The sequence below is a fragment of the Chiloscyllium plagiosum genome, unplaced genomic scaffold, assembly GCF_037043375.1.
Source record: "Chiloscyllium plagiosum isolate Xiang-an unplaced genomic scaffold, Cpla_swu_hap1 HiC_scaffold_45, whole genome shotgun sequence".
NCBI lineage: Eukaryota > Metazoa > Chordata > Chondrichthyes > Orectolobiformes > Hemiscylliidae > Chiloscyllium > Chiloscyllium plagiosum.
Window position 1 is genome coordinate 19,467,154 of NW_028270183.1, and position 26,961 is coordinate 19,494,114.

Here is a 26,961-nt window from a genome sequence, read left to right on the forward strand (position 1 = left end):
GGTCCAGCGCATTCTTTACTGCTCCCTGCCGAAATCTTACCAATACAGGGTGCCCTCAAAGTCACTCTAGTGCGCCCAGTGGGTGAGGAAAATCCTTCCAGACACTGACAGGAGAAGCGGCCAGCTTTATGACGACACACAGTATTGGCTCCACAGATACGAGACAGACACAGATCGGCTGCAATGGATGTCAGACAAACACACACAGGTTCAAGACACACACAGAGCACAGAGAGAGAAATTAAAGAATGACCAGTGTTGAGGCACTTTCTCGGGACGTCCCTAAAGAGCCAACAGCCTCCCTGCCTTGGCTTCGAGGGTAGCCCTGTCACCTCGTAGTCAGGCCGTTGTGGGTTCATGCCCTACTGGGACACCCCCACATGGTCTGGGCTTTGGGAGGATCAAGAGAAAAATCGTAATGCCTCCATTCCGAGTCTTGTGCTAAGGAACAATAAAGTCTTTACCTTTACACTGCGTCTTTGCTTTATCGGTAAAGGTAGATTCCCCTGTGGTTGACGTAAAGCCTATTTTGCAGCTACAATTGGCCTGTCCCATTGTCATTGAACACTTAGCATTGGGGCCACATGCGCCCACTGCATCCTTACACATATCTGTACAGAAGAAACATATGATTTAGCTCATTTTAACCAGCAGTTGAGCAATTTCTTTCTCTATTCATTGGAACGGGCAACTGGGACACCTTGTACAGAGACCCAAGGGAAGTCATAGCTTCAGGAACTGTGCTTGAGTTAGCTTACATCTAGAACTGCTGCTTCCCTGGTTTTCTCATGATAACACCTTCTCAACATTAGCCATCTCCCGAGACTTACCCACTGACCATTTCTCACCTTCACCCCAGGTTGTTAGCACTCCAATGTGACAGAAAAAGTCAGCGTCATAATCTCAGTTGATAGTACTACCAGACAAGTCTGTTTCCAGTCAGGAATCAGGCAACTGTCTGTGTGGAGTTTGCACATTCTCCCTGTGTCTGCGTGGGTTTCCTCCGGGTGCTCTGGTTTCCTCCCACAGTCCAAAAATGTGCAGGTTAAGTGAATTGGCCATGCTAAATTGTCCGTAGTTTTAGATGAAGGGGTAAATGTACGGGAATGGGTCTGGGTGGGTTGCGCTTCGGCGGGTCGGTGTGGACTTGTTGGGCCGAAGGGCCTGTTTCCACACTGTAAGTAATCTAATTTAATCTATCTAATCGATAGGCCATATGTCCATTTGTTTAGATGTTAAGAAGTAGTCTCTTGCTGAAACATAAGCATGAAGTGTACTATTTGTTTCAACACCAGAACAGGAAGTTATTACAAAGGAAACAGTCATAATATAGAATATTTCACGGTATTCTGTCTACTTATAACACAAATTCAAAACATATAGTCAAGGTATAATTGCATTACACCTAAAACACTCCTTTATAAGTTTAAAACAAATACATCAGCTTCTATAAAGTATCCATTTCATACCCCACTACAGTTCCCAAACACTAGTGTAATCCCGACACGAGAGTCCCTGTATCAAATACCTTGCTAGGTTGAGGTCACTGGAAATGTCACCTTTCAGACTGGATCTGCGATAGCTTCTTCCTGGAGCTAACTACACAGCTGAGCTTCAATGTCCTCAGCTTTTAGGGACTGGGGTTAGATTGTGTGGGCAGTTTTGGGCTCCTAGTCTGAGGAAGGACATTCTTGCTGCTGAGGGAGTCCAGCGAAAGTTCACCAGACTGATTGGCAGGACTGACATATGAAGAAAGACTGGACCGACTAGGCATGTACTCATTGGAATTTCGAAGAATGAGGGGAGGTCTCAGAAACGTATAAAATCCTGATGGGACTGGACGGGCTAGATGCGGGCAGAATGTTCTCGATGTTGGGGAAGTGCAGAACTAGTTTCTAAGAATAAGGGGTAAGCCATTCAGGACTGAGCTGGGGAAGAATTTCTTCACTCAGAGAGTTGTGAACCTGTGGAATTCACTCCCTCAGGAAGCTGTTGGGGCCAGTTCCTTAGATATATCCAAGAGGGAGCTGGACGTGGTCCTTGAGGCTGAAGGAGCTGGAGAGAAAGCAGGAATGGGACACTGAGATTCCATGGTCAGCCATGATGGTACTGAATGGTGGTGCAGGCTCAATGGGCTGTCCCTATGGAACCCAACACGCCTAGTCTGGGGTTCACACTAACTCCACAACCCAAGGGAATCTCATTCACCACATCTCTGATTGTCTTCTCAGGAGCACAGTTCTCTGAAGCGAACCCGCTCCAAGGGTTTTACACTCAGCCCCACTTAAAGTTTCAGAAGTCTGGTACAAACATTTGAGATTCCTGCTGGGTCACAAATTTACAAAATCAACAAAACCCAATCCTACTCCAGCTAGTTAGATTCTGTTGTTGGAGATGGGCATTGCCTGGCATTTGTATGGTCTGAGCATTACTTGCCATTTGTCAGCCTAAGGTTAGATATTATCCAGACCTTGTTACATTTGGACGCGGACCGGTTCAGGATCTGAGGAGTCGCAAATGGTGCTGAACATTGTGCAATTATCGGTGAACATCCCCACTTCTGACCTTATGTTGGATGGAGCATTTTATTTGCGTGATAAATTTGTGCTTGCCTTATAAGTAATATTGACAGCCTCATATGAATGTGTTCAGTAACTGAACCCGCAGTATCTGAACTGCCCAGTATTAACATTGGTATCACAACATATTACTGGAAAAGTTCATTCTTCCATTCAGTCTTTGTGAGTGATCTTTGAAAGAATATATCAAGAAATAGATCTTTACCTGCAATGCAGCGCTGTGTGACAGTTTTATTCCCAAAGATACGTCCTCCAGGGGTTGAGACAAATCCTTCATTACAGGTGCAAATGAAGTTTCCAATTGTGTTGGTGCATGTTGCATTTGAACCACACGAGTCTGTCTCACACTCATCAATATCTAGAATACAAAATAACCATTAGTCTCCCTGACCACCCTCATGCACTGATCATCCCCCAGTCCATGTTTTTGACTATAAAAAGGTCCCAGACACCGCTACCTCACTGGGTCATGGCTCAACTCCTGGAGAGGTCACAGTCAGGGAATGTGAGCATTGCACAGAGCAAGAGGAGACACCAATAAATACCAAGAGACACGGTAAATGATGCCAAGCTGCATGACGTCTTCAGCGCCCCTGCAGACGGATCGCAGCGTAGATACACCTGGTCACGGGCAGACGGGTCTATCCGCTCAAGGATAGATTACCTGTTTGTGTCCCGAACGCTCTCGGTCAGATCCACCGACGTCAAGCCGGTGTTCTTCTCCGACCACTGCCTCCTGCTGGCCAACTGTCACCTACAGGACGAGCAGCGGGCTGGTAAGGGAACGTGGAAACTGAACACCAAGCTGTTGACCCCGGGAAACATTGAGGAGCTGAAGAGGGACTACTCAGGTTGAAGAACCGCGAAGCCCCTCTGAGTCCCCAGCGGACTGGTGGGAAACAGTAAAAGGGAACATCAAGAGGTTCTTCATCCTCAAAGGTGTTCAGGAGGCGAGAGAGAGGTGGGGAAAACTGTCCCAGCTCCAGGAAAATATGCAGAACCTGCTCCTGCTGCAGACGATGGGGGTCGATGTCACGGAGGACCTCAAGGAGGTGAAGGGCCAGCAAGCCTTGCTCTTTGCTTCGGAGGCCTCCAAGATAATCTTCCGATCCAGGGTCCGCTCGGTGGAGCAGGACGAGACGTGCTCACGTTTCTTCTTCCAGAAAGTGCACAAAGAGAGCTCCGAGCTCAGCAGCCTGAAGGAAGAAGATGGCTCGATAATGTCATCTCAGGCTGACGTCAAGAGGATCAGTAAATCCTTCTACGCCAGTCTGTATGACGCGAAGCCGACCGACAGCGCGGCCTCCCAGTCGTTCCTGTCCTCTATCACGGAGGTCTTAGACGACAGAACACGCTAGAGGCTGGACCAGCCACTATCTCTGGACGAGCTGACCAAGGCCCTAGAGTCCTTCGAAAAGAATAAAACTCCCGGAAGCGACGGCTTACCGGTCGAGCTCTATTCCGCTCTGTGGGACTTGATTGGCCAGGACCTGCTGGAGGTGTATGTCAGTATGCTTCGGGCAGGTACCATGAGTGAATCCATGAGGAAAGGCATCATCACCCTCGTCTACAAGCAGAAGGGGGAGAGGGAGGAACTCAAAAATTGGAGACCAATCTCACTGTTGAATGCGGATGACAAAATTCTGTCAAAGGTAATCGCCAACCGGGTCAGGTCTGCTCTAGGGTCAGTGATTCACCGTGACCAAACCTGTGCTGTGCCGGGCAGGAAGATCGCTGAGAGTCTCGCACTCCTCAGGGATACGATTGCCTACGTGCAGGACAGAGGGTTGGACACCTGCCTGATCAGCCTGGACCAGGAGAAAGCCTTTGACAGGATATCACACACGTATATGAGAGATGTTCTCTCCAAAATGGGCTTTGGGGAGGGAATCTGCAATTGGATCAGACTGCTCTACACCAACATTGTCAGTGCAGTCCCAACGGGTGGGAACAGATAGCTTCCCAGTCAGATCTGGAGTCAGGCAGGGCTGCCCCCTCTCTCCTGCCTTGTTTGTGTGCTGCATAGAGCCATTTGCCGAGTCCATCAGGAAGGATGCGAGCCTGAGAGGGGTGACTATTCCTGGCAGCGGGGGCCTGCAGGTTAAGGCCCCGTTGACGTCGCCGTTTTCTGCTCGGATCCGCTGTCCGTGCGCAGACTCATGTGCATCTGTGACCAGTTTGAATGGGCCTCGGGGACCAAGGTAAACCGAGGCAAGAGCGAGGCCATGCTCTTCGGGAACTGGGCCAACTAATCCTCGATCCCCTTCACCGTCAGGACCGACCACCTGAAGGTGCTGGGTATTTGGTTCAGGGGGGCTGGGGCATGCGCCAAGTCTTGGGAGGAGCGTATCAGCAAAGTGAGGCAGAAACTGGGCAGATGGAAGCTACGGTCGCTCTCCATCGCGGGAAAAAACCTGGTCATCAGGTGTGAGGCACTGTCATTGCTATTATACGTGGCACAGGTCTGGCCTATTCCCAGAACCTGTGCCGCTGCAGTCACCCGGGCCATCTTCCAGTTTATATGGAGGTCAAAGATGGACCGGGTCCGAAGGGACTCACTGTACAAAGATCTGGGCAACAGGGGAAAAAACACACCCAATGCCACCCTCACCCTGATGGCCACCTTTGTGTGTGGCTGCATCAAGCTGTGCGTGGATCCCCGGTACGCAAACACCAAGTGTCACTACGTACTGAGGTTCTACCTGCCCCCGGTGTTGCGAAGGATGGGCCTGGCCTTGCTGCCGCGGAACGCTCCGAGTAGTTGGACCGTTCCGTATCACCTGTCCTTCGTGGAGAAGTTTATGAAGAAAAACACCTTTGACCACAAGTCCATCAGGAAGTGGTCAGCACGTAGTGTCCTTGAGATCCTTCGGGAAAAGGAGAGGGTGGATCCTATCGAGCGGTTCCCTGAACAGACTGTCAAAGCCATTTGGCAGAGTGCCTCATCGCCAGAACTTTCCAACAAGCACCAAGACATGGCTTGGCTGGTGGTGAGAAGGGCTCTGCCTGTGAGATCCTTTATGCACGCCCAGACTCTCAGCCGAACCGCATGCTGCCCTCGAAGCGTCTGCAGGGGGGAGGAGACCGTCACCCACCTCCTTCTGGAATGTGCCTATGCAGAGGAAGTCTGGAGAGGAATGCAGTGGTGTTTGTCGAGGTTCGTCCCGAGCAGCGCCATGACGCGGGACTCCGTGCTCTACGGCCTGTTCGCCGGGACGCACACGGAAACGAACATCAACTGTGCCTGGAGGATCATCAACTCGGTGAAGGAAGCTCTCTGGGCGGTCCGAAACCTGCTGATCTTCCAGCTGAAGGAGTTGACCCCGACTGAGTGCTGCAGACTGGCACATTCCATGGTCCAGGACTACATGTTGAGGGACGCGCTGAAGCTTGGGGCAGCTGTCGCCAAGGCGCGGTGGGGAAAGACCACTGTGTAACATCTGCCTGCCTAAAGAAGGACAGGGGGCCCACGCAGTCATTTGGGCTCTGCTGACGACTCAGCTAATTATATGGACATATGATTGATAAATGTACAGAGCTGTATATACAAATGATAAATTTTCATCTCTGTATGCAAAAAAATGGAATTTTCTGCATGTATGGCATGACCAACTGTACAGACCATCAAAATATTTTATGAATAAAGAATATTTTTGAAATAAAAAAAATCTCAAAGTACTGAAGGAGGCTATTCAGACCATCATTCAGGTTGATCCAATTTCCCTACATCGTCGCTCCAATAGCCCTACAGCTCTTCCCATCAATTCAGAACCCAATCCTGATCAGGAATTCTCCTTTCTGGGTACTTGATGTCACTGAGTATTTGCAGAAAACAGACAAATGTTTTAGATGTTGGTTCCCAAGCAGCGTAGTCTTTACCTTGGCACTGCGTGACTGTTTTATCAGTAAAGACATGTTCTCCAGTGGTTGAGGCAAATCCTTTATTACAGGTGCACTCAAAATCACCAATGCTGTTGGCACATGTTGCATTTGAACCACATGGGTCTGTTTCACATTCATCGATATCTGGAATACAAAATAACCATGAATCTCCCTGACCACCCTCACGCACTGGTCATCCCCCAGTCCATGTTTCTAACTATAAAAAGGTCCCAGACACCGCTACCTCACTGGGTCATGGCTCAACTCCTGGAGAGGTCACAGTCAGGGAATGTGAGCATTGCACAGAGCAAGAGGACACACCAATAAATACCAAGGGAATTAACTTCCTTTTTGAGCCACATCTCTCCCTGTCTGAACAGGAGGATGTACAAAGTGTTGGTGACTGCTTGAAAAACCCAGCAATGTTAACTGAGGCATTTATTTATTGGGCATACTGATTCCAGACATTCTGGTAGCATTGCCTGTTGGATTAGGATGGAACAGCATAGTAACAACTCTCCATTTGGTCAGATTGTAGTGTCTGTGAGGGAAATGCGAGGGAAGGAGATTTCCAGCAGTTGGCTGCAGGAAAACCTCCTTCTCTCCCCTTTTTCAGTAAAGTTGCTGTCTCCGGTACTCTGTCAATACACCCAAAAAAATCTACACGCAGATACGGTGGAAGAAATAACCATAAAACCTAAAGGCCTGTGGGTCCAATCAAGCAACCAATCAGCGACAGTGTGATCATCGCTGTGTGGGTAATATTGAGGAATCTGCAAGGAATCAAACAGATTGAGAAACACGTGCATGTAGAGAGAATTGTGCTGTTCTGATGAGTATTCACCGCCACTGTATATGTGATTTGGGTATGAATGTGGGAAAGCTTGTGTGTGCATGTGCGTGTGATTGTGAGTGTGCATGTGTATGTGCGCGTGTGATTGTGATTGCAAGTGAGAGCATGTATCTATCTGTAGGTATGTGTGGTGAAAAATGGGAGCATGTGTGTATTTACCTGTGGGTCTGTGTCTCTGTGTATTTGTGTGCCTCTGTATATGCGAGTTTGTGTGTTTGTGTGTGTGAGAGAGAGAGAAAGAGAGAATGTGTGCGAGTCTGTAAGTCTGTGTGTGTGAGAGACAGTGGGAGAGAATGAGGTGTGTGTGTGTGTGGGAGAGAGAGAGAGAGAGAGAGAGAGAGAGAGAGAGAGAGAGAGAGAGAGAGAGGGGGAGGGTGAGTGTGTGTGTGCGCGCATGTGAGAGAGACAGAGTGTGTGTGTGTCTGTGTGAGAGTGCGCGTGTGTCTGTGTGTATATTTATGTGTATGTCTGTGTTTGATGGGGTGATTATGAATTTTTAAACAGAATAAAAGTTGCAGTTATATGAATTAGAAATCCTGTTCTTTTTCTGTTCTTGTTAAAGGTCCTAAACAGATTATTTGTTAACTATTACTGAAGGTACCTATTACTCTGGGTAACAGTCAGTCGGTCAGTCAGAGACAAATGGGAGTTTCTTTGATTATGCCATTAAATCTTCCCATGAGTAAGGTCTTTGGGAACAGTCTCCCATCGCAGTGTCCTTCCTTCCTGGTAAAGGCAGATAGTGAGATTGGGTGGAGTTTGGGGGTGAGTCAGACCAGTACGTGTAAAACTAAACTCATCCCATTTGCCAGCATTTGGTGTATCTTTCTCTAAATCTTTCCTATCCATGTTCTTGTTCAAATGTCTTTTGTACAAGCCTCCACCACTTCCTCTGGCAGCTTGTTCCATACATGCACCACCCTCTTGTGTGAAAAAGTGACCACTCAGGTCCCTTTGAAATCTTTCCCTCTCACTTTAAATCTCTCATTTTGGACTCCTCTACCCTGGGGAAAAGCTTTTGGCTCTTCACCCTATCCATGCCTCATGATTTTATAAACCTCTATCAGGTCACCCCTCAGCCTCCGACACTCCAGGCAAAAATGTTCAAGCCTGTCCTGCCTCTTTTTCTAACTCAAACCTTCCAGTCTCAGTAACATCCTTGGAAATCTCTTTCACACTCATTCCAGTTGAACAACATCCTTCCTCCAGCAGGGAAGTCAGAATGGGATACGTTGCACCCAATGTGGCCTCACCAACATCCTGTTCATCTGTAACATGACATCCCAACTCCTGTACTCAATGCTCAGAGTGATCAAGGGAAGTGCACCAAACACCTTCCTCACCATCCTGCCTACCTGTGACACCACTTTCAGGGGAAATATGTACCTGAAACCCGAGGCAACACTCCCCAGGCCCTACTGTTAGCGAAATATGTCCTTCCTTGGATTGTCTTACTAAAATGCAATATCTCACATTTATCCAAATTAAACTCCATCTGCCACTCCTCGGCCACTAGCCCAGTTGATCAAGGTCCTGTTGTCTTAGATAATGTTCCTTACCGTCCACTATACCACCATTTCTCGTGTCATCCGCAAACTTACTCATCTTGCATCCAATATTCTCATCTAAATCGTTCGAATGAATGATGAACAACAATAGCTGGAGCAACAGTGGTCCTTGCGGCACACCACTGGCCATAGCCTCCAGTCTGAACAACAGTCCTCTACCATCACCTTCTGTCTCCTACTATCAAGCCAACTTTGGATCCAATTGGCTGAATCTCCCTGGGTTTGTCCCAGTGCCATTTTTCTCCCCAGGTTCATCGATTGCAGCATCTTAAAGGACTGAAGGAGGTCATTCAGGCCATCATTCCCATTTGTCCAATGTCATCACTCCGATATCCCTGTGGGTTTTTCTGTCAATTGAGAGCCCAGTCTTGATTTACAGTTCTCCTTTCTGAGTGCCCTGTGTCACTGGGTATTTTTGCAGGAAGACAGCTTCATGTAAGTACAATAACCTTTACCTCGGCACTGCGTGACTGTTTTATCAGTGAAGGTACGTTCTCCAGTGGTTGTGATAAATCCTTCATTACAGGTACACTCAAAATCTCCAAACTTGTTGGTGCAAGTTGCGTTTGAACCACACGGGACTGTCTCACACTCGTCGATATCTGGAACAAGAATTGGTTTTGTCATCCTGCGCACTGTTAAATCTAGTTATCTCCCAGCCCTGTTCCACCTTATAGCCGAAAGGGACACTCCTGTCACATTAAATTCCTTGTATCATTGTAGAGAAACCGTTCTTGGGAGCCAGCAATGTACTAAGGGGAGATACGAAAAATTACCACAGTCGCCATCTCTAATGTCACAAAAACATCCCATCCTCCCTTAAGGAGGGTTAGCAGACATTATTTGACACCTGATTGTTAATCTTGGCGTGATGCTCACGTGAATATATTTTGTGTCTAACTTGGACATCAAGTTAAAATAAACCAGGAGCATGTTCAGATGTTCCACCTGCAGTCTTTAGTTCCACACCGTGTTTTTGATTTATCTTTTAGATTCTTTGAGCAAAATACCTTCCCACAGGTGCAGCTGAAGGCTGGTGCATCCTGTGTGGGATTGCCTTCTGATATCTGAAACTAAGTTTAAAAAAAAACATGCTGACAATCTGCACTGAGCACATCAGCTTACTGAGCCCCTCTCAGCCCAGCTCCAGCCCTGAATCTCAAAAAAACACAACAACTCCCTAACATAAAAGGCAAGGCAGCCGCCTTCAACGATTTCAATTTCCACACAGACAGCAGCAGTCCCCACTTTCTCCTGGACAGCACAAGGGAACTGGCTCAGGACACGGATTTGAGACTGTTTCCGAGCATTATGTCATTCAATCAACTCGGGAAGAGAATCATTTAGATCCTGTTTTGGCAGAGTTAGCTTGTCATCTCAGGGATAGTCTCAGAAACACTGATCATAACACGATATTGTACAGAATAACCTCGATTATCCAAATGAGATGGGTGGGGATATTATGTTCAGATAAAAGATTGCTTGGATAACGGATGGTGTTTTTACGGGACCTTGAGATCTTGTTCAGATGTTCAGAAAATCATTGTTGTTCTGTATTTAAGAAATAGTGATCACACCATGATATTGCATTTAAGAAATAATGATCACAACATAATGTTCCATTGAAGAAATAGTGATCATAATATGATATTGTATTGAAAAGCGATGATTACAAATCCAATTCCGTACATATGAGGGATGGCCTGGTGCCAGAAGATGGGAAAATCGATTAAATCCTGTGACAGCAAATCAGCAATAATGCACATGGAAAATATATTTCACATTTCTCCACAAATCTACATTGCATGGAGAAACTAAAGCTTCAGAAGAAACGAGATTAATTTGAAACTTGCTCAAAAAAAGGTGAAAGGCAGGATTAGTTTAAAATAAGATGGGGATAATATTGCCAAGATGAATGGGATGAGAATGAGGGCTGTGGAATTATTGGATACCAGCAAAAGATGATCAAAACTGATGAATAGTGACAACGTAGATCATAAGCTTAGGTTAATCAGAAATACTAAAAGAAGGAAGTCTCCCAGAGATCAGTGCAACACATTCCCCATTTTTAAATGCTCCTGCTCCAACTAACATACTTGCTGAGATTAAGCACTCAGCTACGACATGACTAATTTAGATGAGAGTTGAAGACCAACACAATGATGCCTTTAGGGAGAGTTGGGCACATTTGGAGCTGGAGGGTATTATTTCCCCACTTCAACTTCATTTTAATTTAGTTCCCTGTTTCTCCTACACTCCTTTATTTATATTATCATTACATTGCCATGGGGTTTATAAATTGGTCTGTTAATGGCGATCAAAGACCATAAGAGATAGCTGCCCCCCCCCACCCCCCAATTCAATTGGATCATTGCTGATTTGTTGGTGGTGTCCATTTTAAAACATCAACATGTCGAGGTATTTAACTTAAGCGATGTCCCCATTCGAAAACTCTCTGTCAAAATGAGAGGTCCAAGCATTTCAGCTGATCAAGGAATGTCTTCCACTTTTGAACACTATGGTGCAATCAATGACCATCTGTCTATCAGGCCATAAACAACATTTGTGATTGATGACATTACACGTTTCGGAGCACACGTCAGACTAAATCCATCTCACCTCACCCTTGGAATCGTTCCAACTTGAAGTAACACGTACAACTGCAAACATATTATTTCTTCAATTCAACAGAAGGCCTCTTCATCTTAGGTTAAGCAGCCGATACAACACCATCTACCATTCAGCACCGACACAAGTCAACCTGACCCAGCAGCTCATTCAGGAGCTCCCACCATTCCAGCTTCCTGCTGAATGATCCCCAACTTCGGCACAGATTAGAAGCAAATTTTGGCAAACTAACATCCAAACCCTCGACTGTCATCTGTTAAATCCTCAAATTGGAGTACACTCTGTCAATGTAAGTTTGCATTTGTTCAGTGAGGAGTTAGTGAGGACGGCAGATGCTGGATTCTGCATTTATTCAGTTGAAAAGGCGCTTGGTTTTCAAGCTGAAAATTGATTTGTGATCCAATTGTTCTTGCACCTCCAACAAAAGTTGACGAGGCCGAACCATGGAACACTGGTTACCATGGAAACTAGCCAAATGGCAGCTTCATCCAACACAAAGAAAATGGAATGAATCATCCATTCCTCTCTCCTTAACATCCTGTTGACAACCAGGAATAGTTTCAGATTGCGACGATGTGTCAAGATGATGAACTATACTCTTTCAGGGCATTCATCACAAACCTGCTAAAAATCAATAGGAATATCAAAGGCTCATGAAAGAGAGGCAAAGACAGAGCTGCAGAATTGATCAATTATTTTTAATCACAGATTTATTACCGAACCAGTGAGAGGTGGTGAGAGTGACAGTAACAAATATCGATATCCCCATGTTTTTATGGTCCTGCAAGCGACATTACAACTTACCAACTAAGCAGGTGGGGCACCACATTCAAGGAACTTGGTGCTGACCAGCAGAAAGGACCCTACTTGGTTCACCACTGTAGAAATTCACCCTCTCCACCACTGACACTCCGTGGTAGGAGTGTGTACCACCTACACGATGCACCAAGACTCCTGAGGCCACACCTTCCAACCCCATGACCTCTACCACCGAGAAGGACAAGGGCAGCAGACACATGGGAACACCACCCTCTGCAAGTTCCCCTCCAAGTTACTCACCATCCTGATTTGGAAATATATCGCTGTTCCTTCACTGTCTATGTGTCAATCCTGGAAATCTACCCCAAGGGCATCGTGGGTCAACCTGCAACACATGGACTGCAGCCGGTCAAGTAGGCAGCTCAACCCTCACCTTCTGAAGTGGCAACTAGAGATGGGCAATAAGCACTGATCTTGCCAGCAATGCAGACATTCTGAAAATAAAATCTTTAGTGCCACTTGCTTTCATCTCTGCAGCTGTTGTCCTATTCCCACGCCCTTTTGCTCATATTTTCGATCTTCGTTTTCAGGGATAACGTATATTTTGACAACAGACCTGGGTTTCACCAGTTTCCTCATTTCCCCTCTTCCCACCTGACCCTAGTCCCAAGCCTCCAACTCAGTACCGCCCTCTTGACCTGTCTATTGTCTTTCCCATCTATCCGCTCCATCCTCCTCTCCAACCTATCACCTTCTGCTCCACCTATCGCATTCCCAGCTACCTTACCCCCAGCCCCACCACCCCCATAAATTTATTTCTCAGCAGCCCCCAGCCCACAAGCCTCATTCCTGATGAAGAGCTTATGCTCGAAATGTCGATTCTCCTGCTCCACGGATATTGCCTGGCCTGCTGTGCTTTTCCAGCACCACACTCTCAACATCAGACCGATGTTGGCTGACACAATCTGGACAATTTGTCTCCCTCCATCTCATCGATGGTCATGTCATTGACCTCTTACTGACAAATGCCAATGGCCAGACCATTTAATTAGCGTCTATGCCTGGTGGTTAGCTCCTGGTGCCCAAAGCAGGTAAAACAATTCATCCCCCTTTTCTGAAGGATCCCACCATATTGAGTAGAATTGACACGCACCCATTGACTTTATGCCCCTCAGATTTCACATGAGGGTGTCACACCTTCAAAGGGCCCAGTAACATTCTTACCGAAACACCCTCCATAACCAGCTGTAAAGTTAGTTAGTCCTGAAGCCGTGATGAATCCTTTCTTGCACAGACAGTAGAAACTTCCCACTGTGTTATAACATATTGTATTGGGGCCACACACTGGTGGCATTTGGTAACATTCATTTTGTTCTGTAACAGACATGAAACGGACATGTGAATATCACCCATTATCGACGTTGAGTTACAGTCCCCTTCCTCCCTCACTCTCTGCAGAGTCTCGTCCCATTGGACAATCTGCCTTGTGATCAATCCATACGTCTAAGAGCCGGTCAGTGGCTAGAATGCAGATTGGGGAATGAGAGGGGTTTGAAATTTGCAACAATCTGGAAAGGAATTTAATCAATCAGACATTTGATATTTCTCTAACGGCCAACACTGATACAACAGAACATTTCTCAACTGCTGGAACCTTTGATGCTCATCAATATTCTCTTGAGAACTAGCTTCGTGAAGACTTGGTTGAACATGCACACCAGGAGAGATCCGAAGATTCTGGAGTTTAAAAGGTCATGGTCCAACCTGATTGAAATATGGAAGGGTCTTCAGGGTTAATGTTCATGCTGCATTGGCTCCACCCATTCTGATGTCTGTAGGAGTGGCAAGGAATTCTACTCCATTTTTGGAGAGAGCAGAGGTATCTGTATCAACTCCCTATTAATTAACATAGACCATAGAACAGTACAGCACAGTACAGGCCCTTCGGTCCATGATGATGTGTCAAGCACTTATCTTTATCTAAGATCAACCTCACCTACACACCCCTCAATTTACTGCCGTCCATGGCTTGTCCAGCCGTCGCTTAAACATCCCTAATGTCTCTGACTCTCCTACCACTGCTGGCAGTGCCTTCCACACACCCACCGCTCTGTGTAAACAATCTACCTCTGACCTCTCCCCCATACCTTCCTCCAATCACCTTAACATTATAACCCCTCATGGCAGCCATTTCTGCCTTGGGGAAAAGTCCCTGGCTATCCACTCTATCGATGCCTCTCATTACCTTGTACACTCAATCAAGTCACCTCTCGTCCTTCTCACTCAACCTCTCTTCAGAAGACAAGCCCTCCAATCCAGGCAGCCTGACCAAATGCAGTTGTACTTAGTAATCAAGCAGTAGACCTTGCTGTCTAAGAGCAGCCTATTCAGTGGATACTCTACGGTGATGTATCCTCTCCCACTAATCACTAGATAGACCTAGGACAAAAATGGCAGCAATGAATGACCTCAACCAATCCTTCCTCAGTCCCACCCCAAACGTGGACATATTTTTGGAATTCATTCACAGGACTTGGGCACCGCTGGCAAGGCCAGCATTTATTGCCCCATCCCTAATTGCCCAGACGGCAGTTCAGGGTCAACCACATTTGCTGTGGGTCTGGAGTCACATGTAGGCCAGACCAGGTAAGGGCAGAGAGAACATTTCCTGTTCGGAATCAGAGCGATGTAGATAACTTCTCCCTGCACAGCCAGACAGAGACCGGGATCGATCTCAGTTAAAAACCACACAACACCAGGTTAGAGTCCAACAGGTTTATTTGGAAGCAGTAGCTTTCAAGGCACTGCCTCTTCATCAGGTGGTTGTGAAACATGACCATACGACACAGAATTTATAGCAAAAGGGTTACAGTGTCATGGAGTTGTAATGATATATTAAACAACTCGATCAGATTATGTTTACTACACTGTGGAAACAGGCCATTTGGCCCAACAAGTCCACACCGACCTTCTGAACAGTAACCCCCCCAGACCCATTCCCCTGCCCTATATTTACTGCTGACTAATGCACCTAACAATGGAAAATTTTAGCATGGCCAAAGTCTGTACATCTTTGGATTGTGGGAAGAAACCGGAGCACAGAGGAAACCCACGCAGACATGGGGAGAATGTGCAAACTCCACACACCAGTCACTAAAGGCAGGAATCGAACCTGGGTCCCTGACACTATCAGGCAGCAATGCTAACCACTGAGCCATCATGCCGCCCTATCTCAACACCTTGGGAGTGTAAGGGAGGGACGGGAGGAAATCTGCTGAGTCTCACTCAATGTAGACAAGGCAATTGAGAGAAAATGGGGAAGTCCGCCCAGTGGCTTTCCAAACTCCCACACGGCCAGACCTGCAGTGGGATGACCCAGGAGCAATCAGGACATTTGTGGCCTACATCAGCCTGACAAAGACAGTCCAGACGGCAGGAGCTGAGGAAAGAATGGGACGGGAACAAATATAAAGAGACAAATGGAAGGGAATGAGAGTAAAGAAGGACAATCAAGAATGGGCCGATGAGTACCCTAGACCCCAGCATCAATCTGTAACGATCCTATCTGTGGAATTACTGAACTCTCGTTATGGGTTCCCCTCCAATCCACTCACCAACCTCATTTGGAAATATATCGCTGTTCCTTCAGTGTCGCTGGGACAAAATCCTGGAATTCCCTCCCTATCAACCAACACCATGTGGACTGTAGCGGTTCAAGAAGGCAGCTCACCCCCACCTTCTCAAGGGGCAATTAGGGACGGGACAACAAATGCTGGGCCCAGCCAGTGATGCCCACATCCCACTAACCAATACATTAAAACAAAGCAGCATAACCTCAACGTCAGCAGCAGTGAGGGAGATATCCAGTTGGGAGAGAGGGGAGGCAGGTAAGTTGTTGTGATGTGGTCGACTGTTGACACAGGGGTTTCTGAAGAGCATCCTGTATTACTGGGTGTGGAAACCCAACACAATGATAAGTCTGACCGCATTTCAGAGCTAAACAAAACCAGTTCATACAATGAGCACCCAGCAACCTTGCTTTCTGTGATCTAGTCTCTATATTGTCCTTATACAGGCAGTTGAGAAGTGAGCTCCATCACATCAGAATGGCATTTTAGGAAATATCACTGAATGATTACTGTGATAAACAGTGAGTAAGAAATGATTTGTCAGCATGTGTTAATTGGTTGAGGACAATTAAGAAATGGATGATATCGTTAATCAATTACTAAAGTCCAGAAAGTATCATTGTCAAAATGTCCAGATCGCAAGACAGCAAAACACAAAGTCTCTGATATCGCCAGGCATCTGGATATCACAGGTAGGCATCAGTTCCTGTGAGGAGACACTGCATTCCCACTGAAACACCCAATATTTCCCTGCAACAAACTTTCAGTTGAGATTGTGCACGTCAGCTTTATCTCTCACAGTTGCACGCACCTTCCCTTCACTTTGTACAAACTCTACCTGATACAAAGACTGGACTGCAGATAGGGAGGAGGATTGCCAGACCACATAGACAGGCTAGAGATTTGAGCAGAGAAATGGCAGATGGAGTTTAATCCGGACAAATGTGAGGTGGACGTTTATGGGAGATCTAATGCAGGAGCGAAGTATACAGCAAGTGGCAGATCCTTTAGTAGCATCAACATACAGAGGGATCTGGGCATACAGGTCTACAGTTCCCTGAGAGCGGCAACACAAGTGGATAAGGTGGTCAGGAAGGTGGATGGCACACTTGCCATCATTGGTCAGGGCACAGAGTATAAAAATTGGCAAGTCAAATTGCAGCTGATTTGAACTTTAGTTCAGCCACATTTGGTTCTGGTTGGCACATTCCCAGAAGGATGTGGAGGCTTTAGAGAGGGTGAAACAGTTTATCAGGATGTCACCTGGTTTAGAGTTATTAGTGATGAAGAGGGATTATACACTTGATTTGTTTTTTATTGAAGGATGAGGGGGCGACCTGATAGAAGGCATGGAGAGAATGGATAATTAGGGTCTTTTTCCCAGGGTAGAAATGTCAATTGCTAGAGAACGGAGGTTTCAGGTAAAAAGGGGTAAAGGAGATGTGACAGGCAGGGTTCTAACACTGAGGGTGGTAAGGGCCTGAAATATGCTGCCAGAGGGGGTGATGGAGGTGGATACAATAGTAATGTTTCAGAGGCATCTTACCAGATGCATGAATAAGCAGGAACAGAGGGATATGGACCACAAAAAAGGATTTAGTTTTAGAAAGGCATTGTATTGGTGGGCCGAAGGGCCTGTTCCTGTGCTGTATTGCTCTTTCGATTAGATTACTTACAGTGTGGAAACAGGCCTTTCAGCCCAACAAGTCCACACTGACCCTCCTAAGAGCAACCCACCCAGACCCATTCCCCTACATTTACCCCTCCACCTAACACCATGGGCAATTTAGCATGGCCAATTCACCTGCACAATGTTGGACTGTGGGAGGAAACCGGAGCACCCGGAGGAAAACCACACAGACACGGGGAGAATGTGCAAACTCCACACAGACAGGAAGTGAACCGGGGTCTCTGGCGCTGTGAGGCAGCAGTGCTAACCACTATGCCACCGTGCCACCCCTTTGTTCTTTATTTCTTTGTATAATTCACCATATGATGGTGGTAGGGGGAACAGGGTGATGGCACACACAGTGGCCAATGGATTCTGAGGATGGATGTTGCTTTAACCATTTTAGAGGCAAGTGTTGAAGAATAAGAATAATATTCCAAGTGAGTTTCAGGTGAACGTTTCTCGGTTATTAAAAGAAGGTGATTTCTGTACATCTTAATTGGAACTACGACGAGATGGAGTTGTGAAAGTGGATAAGAGTCAATGTTTACTTTATCATTTGGAAGATTACTCCAGACAGTCAATGTTTACTCTCGAATACAAACTGTTATCAGTGTGACGTCTCCTCAAAAGTCTTTGTTATGCTGTGGTGAACATTCCAATATTATGGAGAATGGAGATCTTTGAGAACTTGCGCAGCGAGATTCGGGTCAGAACTATCCAACTGTGAGAGATAGTGAGACGTAGGCTTTTACATTCAAACTCATTATCAGAGATCTTTCCCACCACAGGGAGATCCAAACGGAGCTTTCAACACAACAGCAATACAAAATACCCGAGAGGACTCATGTGGAAGTAACCAAGATTCAGTAAGTATCATGCTCAAGTACGTGTGCCAACAGTAGACATCATGCCACCTGCAAATACAGACTACTACACCCACCCAGTCAGTGAATGATTCCTTTTTTGGCCATGCATCTCAATTAACTGTGTACCAACCCTGCCACTCCCCCAGGCTCCAGCACACAACATCTTAGGGTTTTCGGATTCCAACATTGCCCACCATGCCATGCCAACTGAACTGACTGCACCGAGTCACGTATGTTAACGCGTTGCCAATAGGTTGCTCAGCCCCAGTGCCCTTCATGCAACACAAGCCATTCCACAACACATGCCATCTACATCACCACATGCCAGCCCGTACCAAGCAGCTCACCAACACCAGGCCATTGTGCCAAGGGTAGGACTAAAACAGACTTCCTCAAATATTCCCAGGTACGTTAGTGTGAAACCCCTGGTGGGGAGGTTTTCTACGTTGGAAGCCAACACCAGCAATGGGGGTGGGGGAAGATTCCAGGCAGAAAGAGGAAGCAAACATTTGCTCAACTTATAAAAGTTGCTCAATCCTTGATGATCGCTGTGGATGTGGAATGTCTTTATCATTTCTCAGTGATATACACTCGACCCAACACACTCCAACTCCTCACCAAAGATCGTCCAGTCAGATTTGAGATTCTGGGGTAGGGAGCAAGGACAGTTTTCCAGGAGATAGACTATCGAAAGGCATGCCACAGAGTGGGACTATGATCCAGACTATTAAAATGGAGAACTTAGGAATCATCGATTGAATGGAGTGATGCTGTGAAGGTTCAGAGGCTCCTTTCTGATCGAGCGAGAGAGAAGTGTGACAATTTATATCACTCCAACACCGACGTGAGGGGTTGGGATCTATTGGTTGCTACTGAACAAACAGGGCTGAGCATTGGTGGGCCATTTCAGAGATGGACCCTGTGCTATCACCCAAAGTGAATTTCTGTCTCGGTATGCTGAATGGCCTCATCCTCATGAATCTATCATGGTTGCCCAACCATCTATCAGTTGGTGATGCTGGATGCCAGCGGGGAGCAAGGAGATTGGCCAACTGTGCTGCCCACTCTGCCACTGGCTAAGGAAGGTGGAGAGCTCTGAATGTACCCGGGGGGGGGGGGGTGTAGGGGCAACATCAGCAACGAACAGTTAACATCAATGATATGGGCTTGAGATGGGGTGATTGATGGGTAGGAGGAGGGAGGGGGTTTACCCTTCTCCTGATTGATCATTGAACATTTGGTGGTTGAGCCATTGGCCAGGATTAAATAAACATGGCAACACTCACTGCTTTGGGTCAACTATGAGGACTGGTCACTTGAGATGGGTCCAACAATGGCCAGCAGAATTATTTCCATGCGCCCATATTCTGAGAGATTTATGTTTCACTTTTTCTTAAAGGGGCTACTCTCTCCTGAACAAAATGTCCATTGATGGATGTCTCATGATGTCACTGGGGAAAAGCAGAGCCTAAGGTATCACTAGGCCGCATTGTGTGACATCTTCCAGCCAATGTGCAATATACCTTTAAGGGCATGCTCATGATATCACTTCACATGACCTAATAGGATAACAGGCTCAGTCTCCATTGTACTGAGCTCTGACCTCTGGCAGCATGACATGCTGAGGGAGCTGTGCATGTGAATTGCTCAGCTTGGGCCCAGGTACATTAGTGCAGTGTACATTATGTTGAGAGCAGGGCATTGAATTCTTCATTGTTCCATGGCTGCCAGCATATTGTTATACTGTGGGAGCTAACATGGGCCAGGGGCAGGCAGGTGGGACTAGTTTAGTTTGGGATTGTGGTTGGCATGGACTGGTTGGGCCGAAGGGTCGGTTTCCGTAGCGGAATGATTCTATGACTCTGAGTATCACAGCGTGATGTCACCAGATCATTAAACCATGTCATGTCACAGATGGGTGACAATGAGATCACGTCAATCAGACCCTTCCTCAGAGGTTAAAGATTGCTAAACACTTTATATTTTACAGATAAATTTCATGTTCTATTAATAGCAATTGGCTCTTTCTATCCCAAAGGTAATTAGATGGAGGAACATTGTACATGAGGAGGATGTGTCTATTGAATACATTAAGTCTCTGGAAGGTGAGTTATAATCCATGGGGCCTATGACCTCTTATTCCTTGAGCTGTGCCAAGAGCACTGACATGAATGATCTCTCCCATCATGCCACAAAGTGAAGCAACAATACATCAGAGGGTTCTCACCTCGGCAGTGTGTCATGGTGGTAAAGTTAGTTACTCCTGATTCACTGGCGTATCCTTTCTTACAGGTACAGTAGAAACTCCCGAGGGTATCGTGACATTCTGTGTTGGTACCGCACAGGGCCCATGATTCAGCTTCGGTTTCACCACACTCATTGTCATCTGGAAATGAATGGAAGTATATTTTAAAAAAAAAATACAAGAGTAGCGACAGCCAGTCAATATTAATTGTCTCCGACTGCACATTAATAAGGAGCAGCAGTGATGCTGAGTGCAAGATGAGAGCAGTAAGACTGAGTAAGTCATGAGACTCTCTCCACAAAGATGAGAGCTGGTGGGAGTAGGACTCCTTGAACCTGTTCTCTATGATCTATAAGGATCATGGGTCACCTTCTGTCTCTGTGCTGTATGACTCTATATCACTCCACTTGCCTTCCCAATTGCAATATATCCCTTGGTGTTAGCCAGGACTAAACCCACCAGCTGAGACTTCACAGAGGACACTGAGGATTTACCACTTTCCAAGTGAAGAACTTTCCCTCATGTTAGACCAAAATGGCAATGACATCCAACCCTTGGACTCCTCAACCAGGTGGAGGAACCCTCCTGGATTCTACTGTATCAGGAATGTAGTTGAGGAGGTATGTATTTTTCTTAGGAATCAATGAGTGACAGGAGTAAGCAGGAACAGGGGCCTGAGTTGGATGATCAGCCATTGTCATATTGAATGGCGGAGCGGGCTCGATGAGCTGAATGGCCTTCTCCTGCTCCTGTGTTCTTTATTTTAATGTTTCTATTGGCCCCTCATTCTTCTAAACTCCAGAGATTCCTTACTCAATTTACATAGCTCCTCCTTGTGATCAATCTGATGAACCCTATCTTTGACTGACTTGACAAAAATCTACTGTTGAGATTCACTTTTTGTGTGTGTGTGTATGGGTAAGTGGGTGTGCGCGCGCGGGTGAGTGTGTGGGGGTGAGTGTGCGGGGGTGTGCGTGTGAGTGTGCGGGGGTGTGCGTGTGGGTGTGCGGGTGTGTGCGGGTGTGTGTGCGCGTGTTTGGTGTGTGTACGTGTGAGTGTGTGTAGGTGTGCGGGTGTGTGCGTTTGCGTGTGCGCGCGTTTGCGCATGGGTGCGCGTGCGTGGGCATGCGTGGGCGTGCGCGCATGTGTGGGTTTGTGTGTGTGCACGTGTGTGGGTGTGCGTGTGTGGGTATGTGCATGTGTGGGTTTGTGTGTATCTGTGTGTGTGCGCGTGTGTGGGTGTGTGCATTTGCGTGTGTGTGTGTATGTGGGTGCGTGTGTGGGTGTGTGCATTTGCGTGTGGTTGTGTGTGGTTTTGGGTGTGTCTGGGTGCGTGTGTGAACTGTTCATAATGAAAGGGTCCAGTCATGTCCACTGGGAAGGAATGGGCCCATTTCCAAGATTTCCTGAGTCTGTATGAATCCTACAGTGCCATGGTGTTCACTTGTCAAGCCCAGAGGAGCAGAGTGCTCATGTGTGGTCAATAATAATGTTAATTTTGTTAATGTCCTTGTTAAGGTTAAGAGAGACAGGCAGTCACAGAGTCATACAGCACAGAAACAGACCCTTCGGCCCATCCCATCTATGCCAACCAAGTTTCATGGAATCATAGAATCCCTACAGTGTGGAAACAGGCCATTTGGCCCAACAAGTCCACACTGACCCTCTGAGCAGTAACCCACCCAGACTCATTATAATAATAATAATAATAATAATAATAATAATAATAATAATAATATTAGAACCCATGGTGTTAGGGGTGAGGTACTGGTATGGATAGAGGATTGGCTGACTGGCAGAAGGCAGAGAGTGGGGATAAATGGGTCTTTTTCAGATGGTAGTCGATGACTAGTGGAGTTTCACAGAGGTCAGTGCTGAGCCCACAACTATTCACGTTACACATTCATGATCTGGACGAAGGAACTGAGGGCCTTGTTGCAAAGTTTGCAGATGACACAAAGATAGGTGGAGGGACGGGTAGTGTTGAGGAAGCAGGGAGGCTGCAGAAGGATTTGAACAGGCTCGGAGACTGGGCAAACAAGTGGTAGATGGAATACAATGTGGGAACATGTGAGGTGATACACTTTGCTCAGGACAATCCAGGCATAGACTATTTTTGAAGCGGGGAAAGGATTCAGAAATCTGAAGCACAAAAGGACTTCTGACTTCTAATTCAGGATTTCTCTTCAGGTTAACATGCAGGTTCGAGGGGGGGGGATTCAAGATGGCGGCGACCCAGTCAGTCCAGGTTTGCTGAGCTCTGCCCAGGACCCAGGCACAGTGGCATATCTACACTCCCTGCACCTCTTAAACTACTAAAAATAGCTTTTTCCAGGCTGCTATAGCCATTTTGCACCAAACCTTAGCAGTTTGGTATATTTTTAAATGACCAAAGGTAAAGGAGCATGGAGTTCACAACAGGCCGGGACCCCTCTCCCCACCCCCAACCCCACCCCCACCCCACAGAAACAGATGCGTCTGCGGCCACCCCCCCCCGGAGGACTGACCGGCAGAGGCGAGCCTGATCTCAGAGTTCGTCAAGCTCTGAGAGAAGATTGACGCTTCGATTGAGGAGACCCGGTCTAGGTGGGATTCGACCTCAGTCGTGTTTCTGCAGGACGTCCGGGGGAAAATCGAGAAACTCGGGCAGTGTGTAGGAGGGGAGGTGCAATGAGCCGCGGCCTTTGAGGCCGCTGCTGAATCTTCCATGGGTGAGGTCCAGGCTCTGGAACGTCGGGTCCAGGCCTTAGAAGAACAGATTGACGACCAACGCGATTTTCTAGGTTGTTGGAAGAATATTTGGTTGTCGGGCCTTCCCGAACGGGAGAAAGTAGGCCAGCTTGTTGACTTTTTGGAGCAATGGCTCCCACAACCGCTGAGGCTGGAGTCTGAGGTAGGCCAGGCGTGGGTTGGGTGGGTCCACCGTATAACTATGCGTAGGCCCAGGTTGGACCAGTGCCCCCACCCAGTCCTAGTGTGACTCCAGCACTACAGAGACAAACAAATGTTGCTGGAGGCCTCCAGAGCTCTGGGGAAGGATCCCCAAGCTATGGTATACAAGGGATCCAGAATAATGCAGTTCCAGGACTTCTGTCCAGTTGTGATATGCAAGAGCAAGGCGTTTGACGAGGTAAAGAAGTGTCTTGAGGGATTTAAATATTCAGTATTCCATGAGATACCTAGCAACACTGCACTTCAGCCACCGAGGGTTTGTGTATAACCTTGGATCGCCGGAAAAAGCAAAATAATTTTTGGACGCTCTTAAATAGACTGATTGACCTAAATTATATGGACATCATTTGGTTATGGGTGCAGGGGGGTGGATTTTGATTTCTGAGTTTTCCTCTAATATATGTCACGATTGTAATTTTGTATATCTTATTTCATGTTGCTGCTTTGCCAAGAATGCCTAGGGATGGGACGGGTTGGATGCCACTTTTAATTTCCTTGTTATATGATATGGTATTTGTTTATCTTGCTTTGCGATGTCTGGGGCAAGGGCATGGAAGGAGTCATGGTGGGATTATGGGATGATAGAAGTGTACCCTGTGGACAAAGGGAAAAAATCTCCTTTTCGTTATGTTTTATGTTGCTATTTCTTAGGAGTAGTTTTTAGCAGTTTTGTTTTAGTAGTTTCAAAGGTTGCATTTTTAAAATTTGTGTGAATTGTTTGTGGTCTATACTCAATGCTTTTTGAGTGGGGTTCTTCCTCCTGGGATGGGGGGGTTCTTGGATTTTCCTGAACGATCATGGCCAGTCATTTGTTTAAAGGTGCACCTGGAATATCAAAGGGAGTCACTCACCAATTAAAAGGAAAGAGATACTATCAAGGCTTAATAAAAAAGGAGGTCGATGTGGACCTTTTACAGGAGACACACCTAACTGATAAGGAGCATTTGAAGCTGCAGCATGGAGGATTTGGCCAGGTGTTCTTCTCATCTTCCAACTCAAAAAAGTAAGGGAGTGGCCATTCTTTTCTGGAACTATCTTCCCTTCCAAACGTTAAGCCAGATAAAAGATGAGTCTGGGCGGTTTATAATACTTAAGGGTCTAATATACAGAGAGGAGTACAGGATTTTGAATGTATACTGCCCCCCGGTACATCCTTTTGCATTCTCCAGGTTGACGGCCCTCGGGGTCCATCACATAACTATAGGGGGAGGTTTTAATTGGATTATTGATCCTGAGGTGGACAGGATACCTAGGAGCTCTGCGGGCATATCTCTGCGATCTAGGCAGTTGGCTGGTCTGAATAGGGAGCTGGGCCTGGTAGATGTGTGGAGGTGTCTTCACCCTGAGGGTAGAGATTTTACTTTTTATTCTAATCCACACAAGTGCCACACCAGAATCGACATGTTTTTTTTGTCCCCTCAACCTTTCTGAATTCAATACTATCCTGTAAAATAGGGAATATAGCTGTTCCCTACCATGCAGCAGTGTATATGGAGGTCAAGGTTAACATTAATAATATGGACTCTTGGTACTGGTGTGTGAACCCTTTCCTCCTGAAGGATAGGAAGTTTATAGAATACTTTTCATAGAAATTTAAAGCTTTCTGGGGTATTAATTTAGACACGGCCAGCAACTCATCTGTGATGTGGGAGACTGCCACGGCCTATGCGCAGGGCTTGATGATCTCATATTCTGCGACCCAGAAACGACACAAGGGAGAACAACAGCGGCTGCTGAAGGCAGCTGAATCAGCGTATGTTGAGAGGCCATCCATAATTAAATTACAGTGGATTACAGCCCTCAGGGCTATTTTGAATGTTGCACTTACTCAAACAGCAAAGAGGGAGATACTGTTTGCGAAGCAGAGACTATTTGAGTACAGTGATAAGCTGGGCAGGTATCTAGCATAACTTCCCAGAAAGAAAAAGGCTCCCCAATCCATTGCATCTATTAGAGAGGATGCTGGTTCTTTGACTTGTGATCCTAAGAAGACCAATGCAGCATTTAGAAAGTTCTATTTTGGGCTGTATCAGTCGGAGGGCTGTGAGGACAGAGCGAGGAGGATGGAGTCCCCTTTAAGAACGTGGACCTCTCAGGCGTAACCTCGGAGCAGGTGTCTTTTTTGAATGCCCCCCTGACAACTCAGGAGGTGCAGGAGGCGGTGAGGCAGCTCCAGAGTGTCAAAACGCCTGGGACAGATGGATTTCAGACTGAGGTTATAAAGAGTTTATAGATGAATTGGCCGGACCACTTATAAACATGTACAACTACTCATTTAGTCAGGGCTGTCTCCCGCCCTCCCTGAGTAAAGCAAATATCTCTCCCATCCTTAAGAATGGGAAAGCCCCAGACAGTTGTACCTTGTACAGGCCTATATCCTTATTAAATATGGACTTTAAAATTCTCTCCAAAGTGCTGGCATTAAGACTGGAGAGGGCTTCGCCATTTATTATAAAAGAGGATTAGACAGAGTTTATTAAGGGTTGCAGATCTACTATTAACATCAGAAGAGAGTTAAATATGGTACAAGTCTGCCAGCAAACTGTAATACTGGGATTAGTGGTCTCCCTAGATGCAGACAAAGCATTCGATTGGGTGGAATGGCCGTACCTTTTTTATTTTTATTTTTTTTTTTTCGAGGGGTACCGTTGGTTCGTCCCCCGGAGAGGGGCAGCACCGCCAGCGCACTGCTGGAGAGTCCCTCTCCTCCAAGGGCCAGTGCCTCTTCCCCAGAGAGGCCGGGGGGGGATTTACTTTTTTTTTTTTTTTTTTTTTTTTATCCCCAGCACCCATGGTGTGTGTGTGCAGGTGTGAGACACAGTGAAAGACACAAAGTGCACGAATCTTTATTCAGTTTCCACCACCAGGAAGACAGGAAAACACCCGGGTGGCCAGTGACAAACACTGCCCTTCACATCAAAGGACAGTGCTGTGTGATCAAAACAGTGAAGGGGAGGGTAGGGACTAAATCAAAATAGAGTTGGAGGGAGAAATGATGCACTCCACTCCCTGCGGCGCCCACCTCTCCCTGAACAACTCCAGGGTGTTGGTGGACACCGCGTGCTCCTTCTCCAAGGACACCCGGGCTCTAACATAACCGCGGAAGAGGGGCAGGCAGTCGGCCCTAACGACCCCCTCCACGGCCCGCCGCCTGGACCTGTTGATGGCCAGCTTGGCCAGGCCCAGGAGCAGACCCACGAGGAGGTCTTCAGACCTGCCCTCCTTCCTCCGTACCGGGTGCCCAAAGATCAGGAGCGTGGGACTGAAGTGCAGCCAAAAACAGAGGAGAAGGTTTTTAAGGAAATCAAAAAGGGAGTGCAAACGCCCA

The 26,961-nt window shown here is 46.8% G+C and overlaps 1 protein-coding gene across 11 annotated transcripts in view; it reads right to left on the bottom strand.

Moving 5' to 3' along the window:
* The window catches only part of LOC122552177 (adhesion G protein-coupled receptor E3-like), a 71,021-nt gene that overhangs the window by 28,345 nt on the left and 15,715 nt on the right, over positions 1–26,961 (bottom strand). For 2 of the 11 annotated variants that reach the window (XM_087983437.1, XM_087983438.1), the window contains 7 exons: positions 20,664–20,822; positions 13,494–13,643; positions 9,338–9,484; positions 6,459–6,605; positions 2,785–2,937; positions 465–611; positions 41–178 (listed from right to left, as the gene is read on the bottom strand). In XM_087983437.1, coding sequence (XP_087839563.1) covers positions 41–178; positions 465–611; positions 2,785–2,937; positions 6,459–6,605; positions 9,338–9,484; positions 13,494–13,643; positions 20,664–20,822 — 1,041 coding nt within the window. Of the gene's footprint in view, positions 1–40; positions 179–464; positions 612–2,784; positions 2,938–6,458; positions 6,606–9,337; positions 9,485–13,493; positions 13,644–18,158; positions 18,292–20,663; positions 20,823–26,961 lie in introns of those variants that run through there. The other 9 variants (XM_087983446.1, XM_087983442.1, XM_087983441.1 and 6 more) reach the window with 9 other exon arrangements.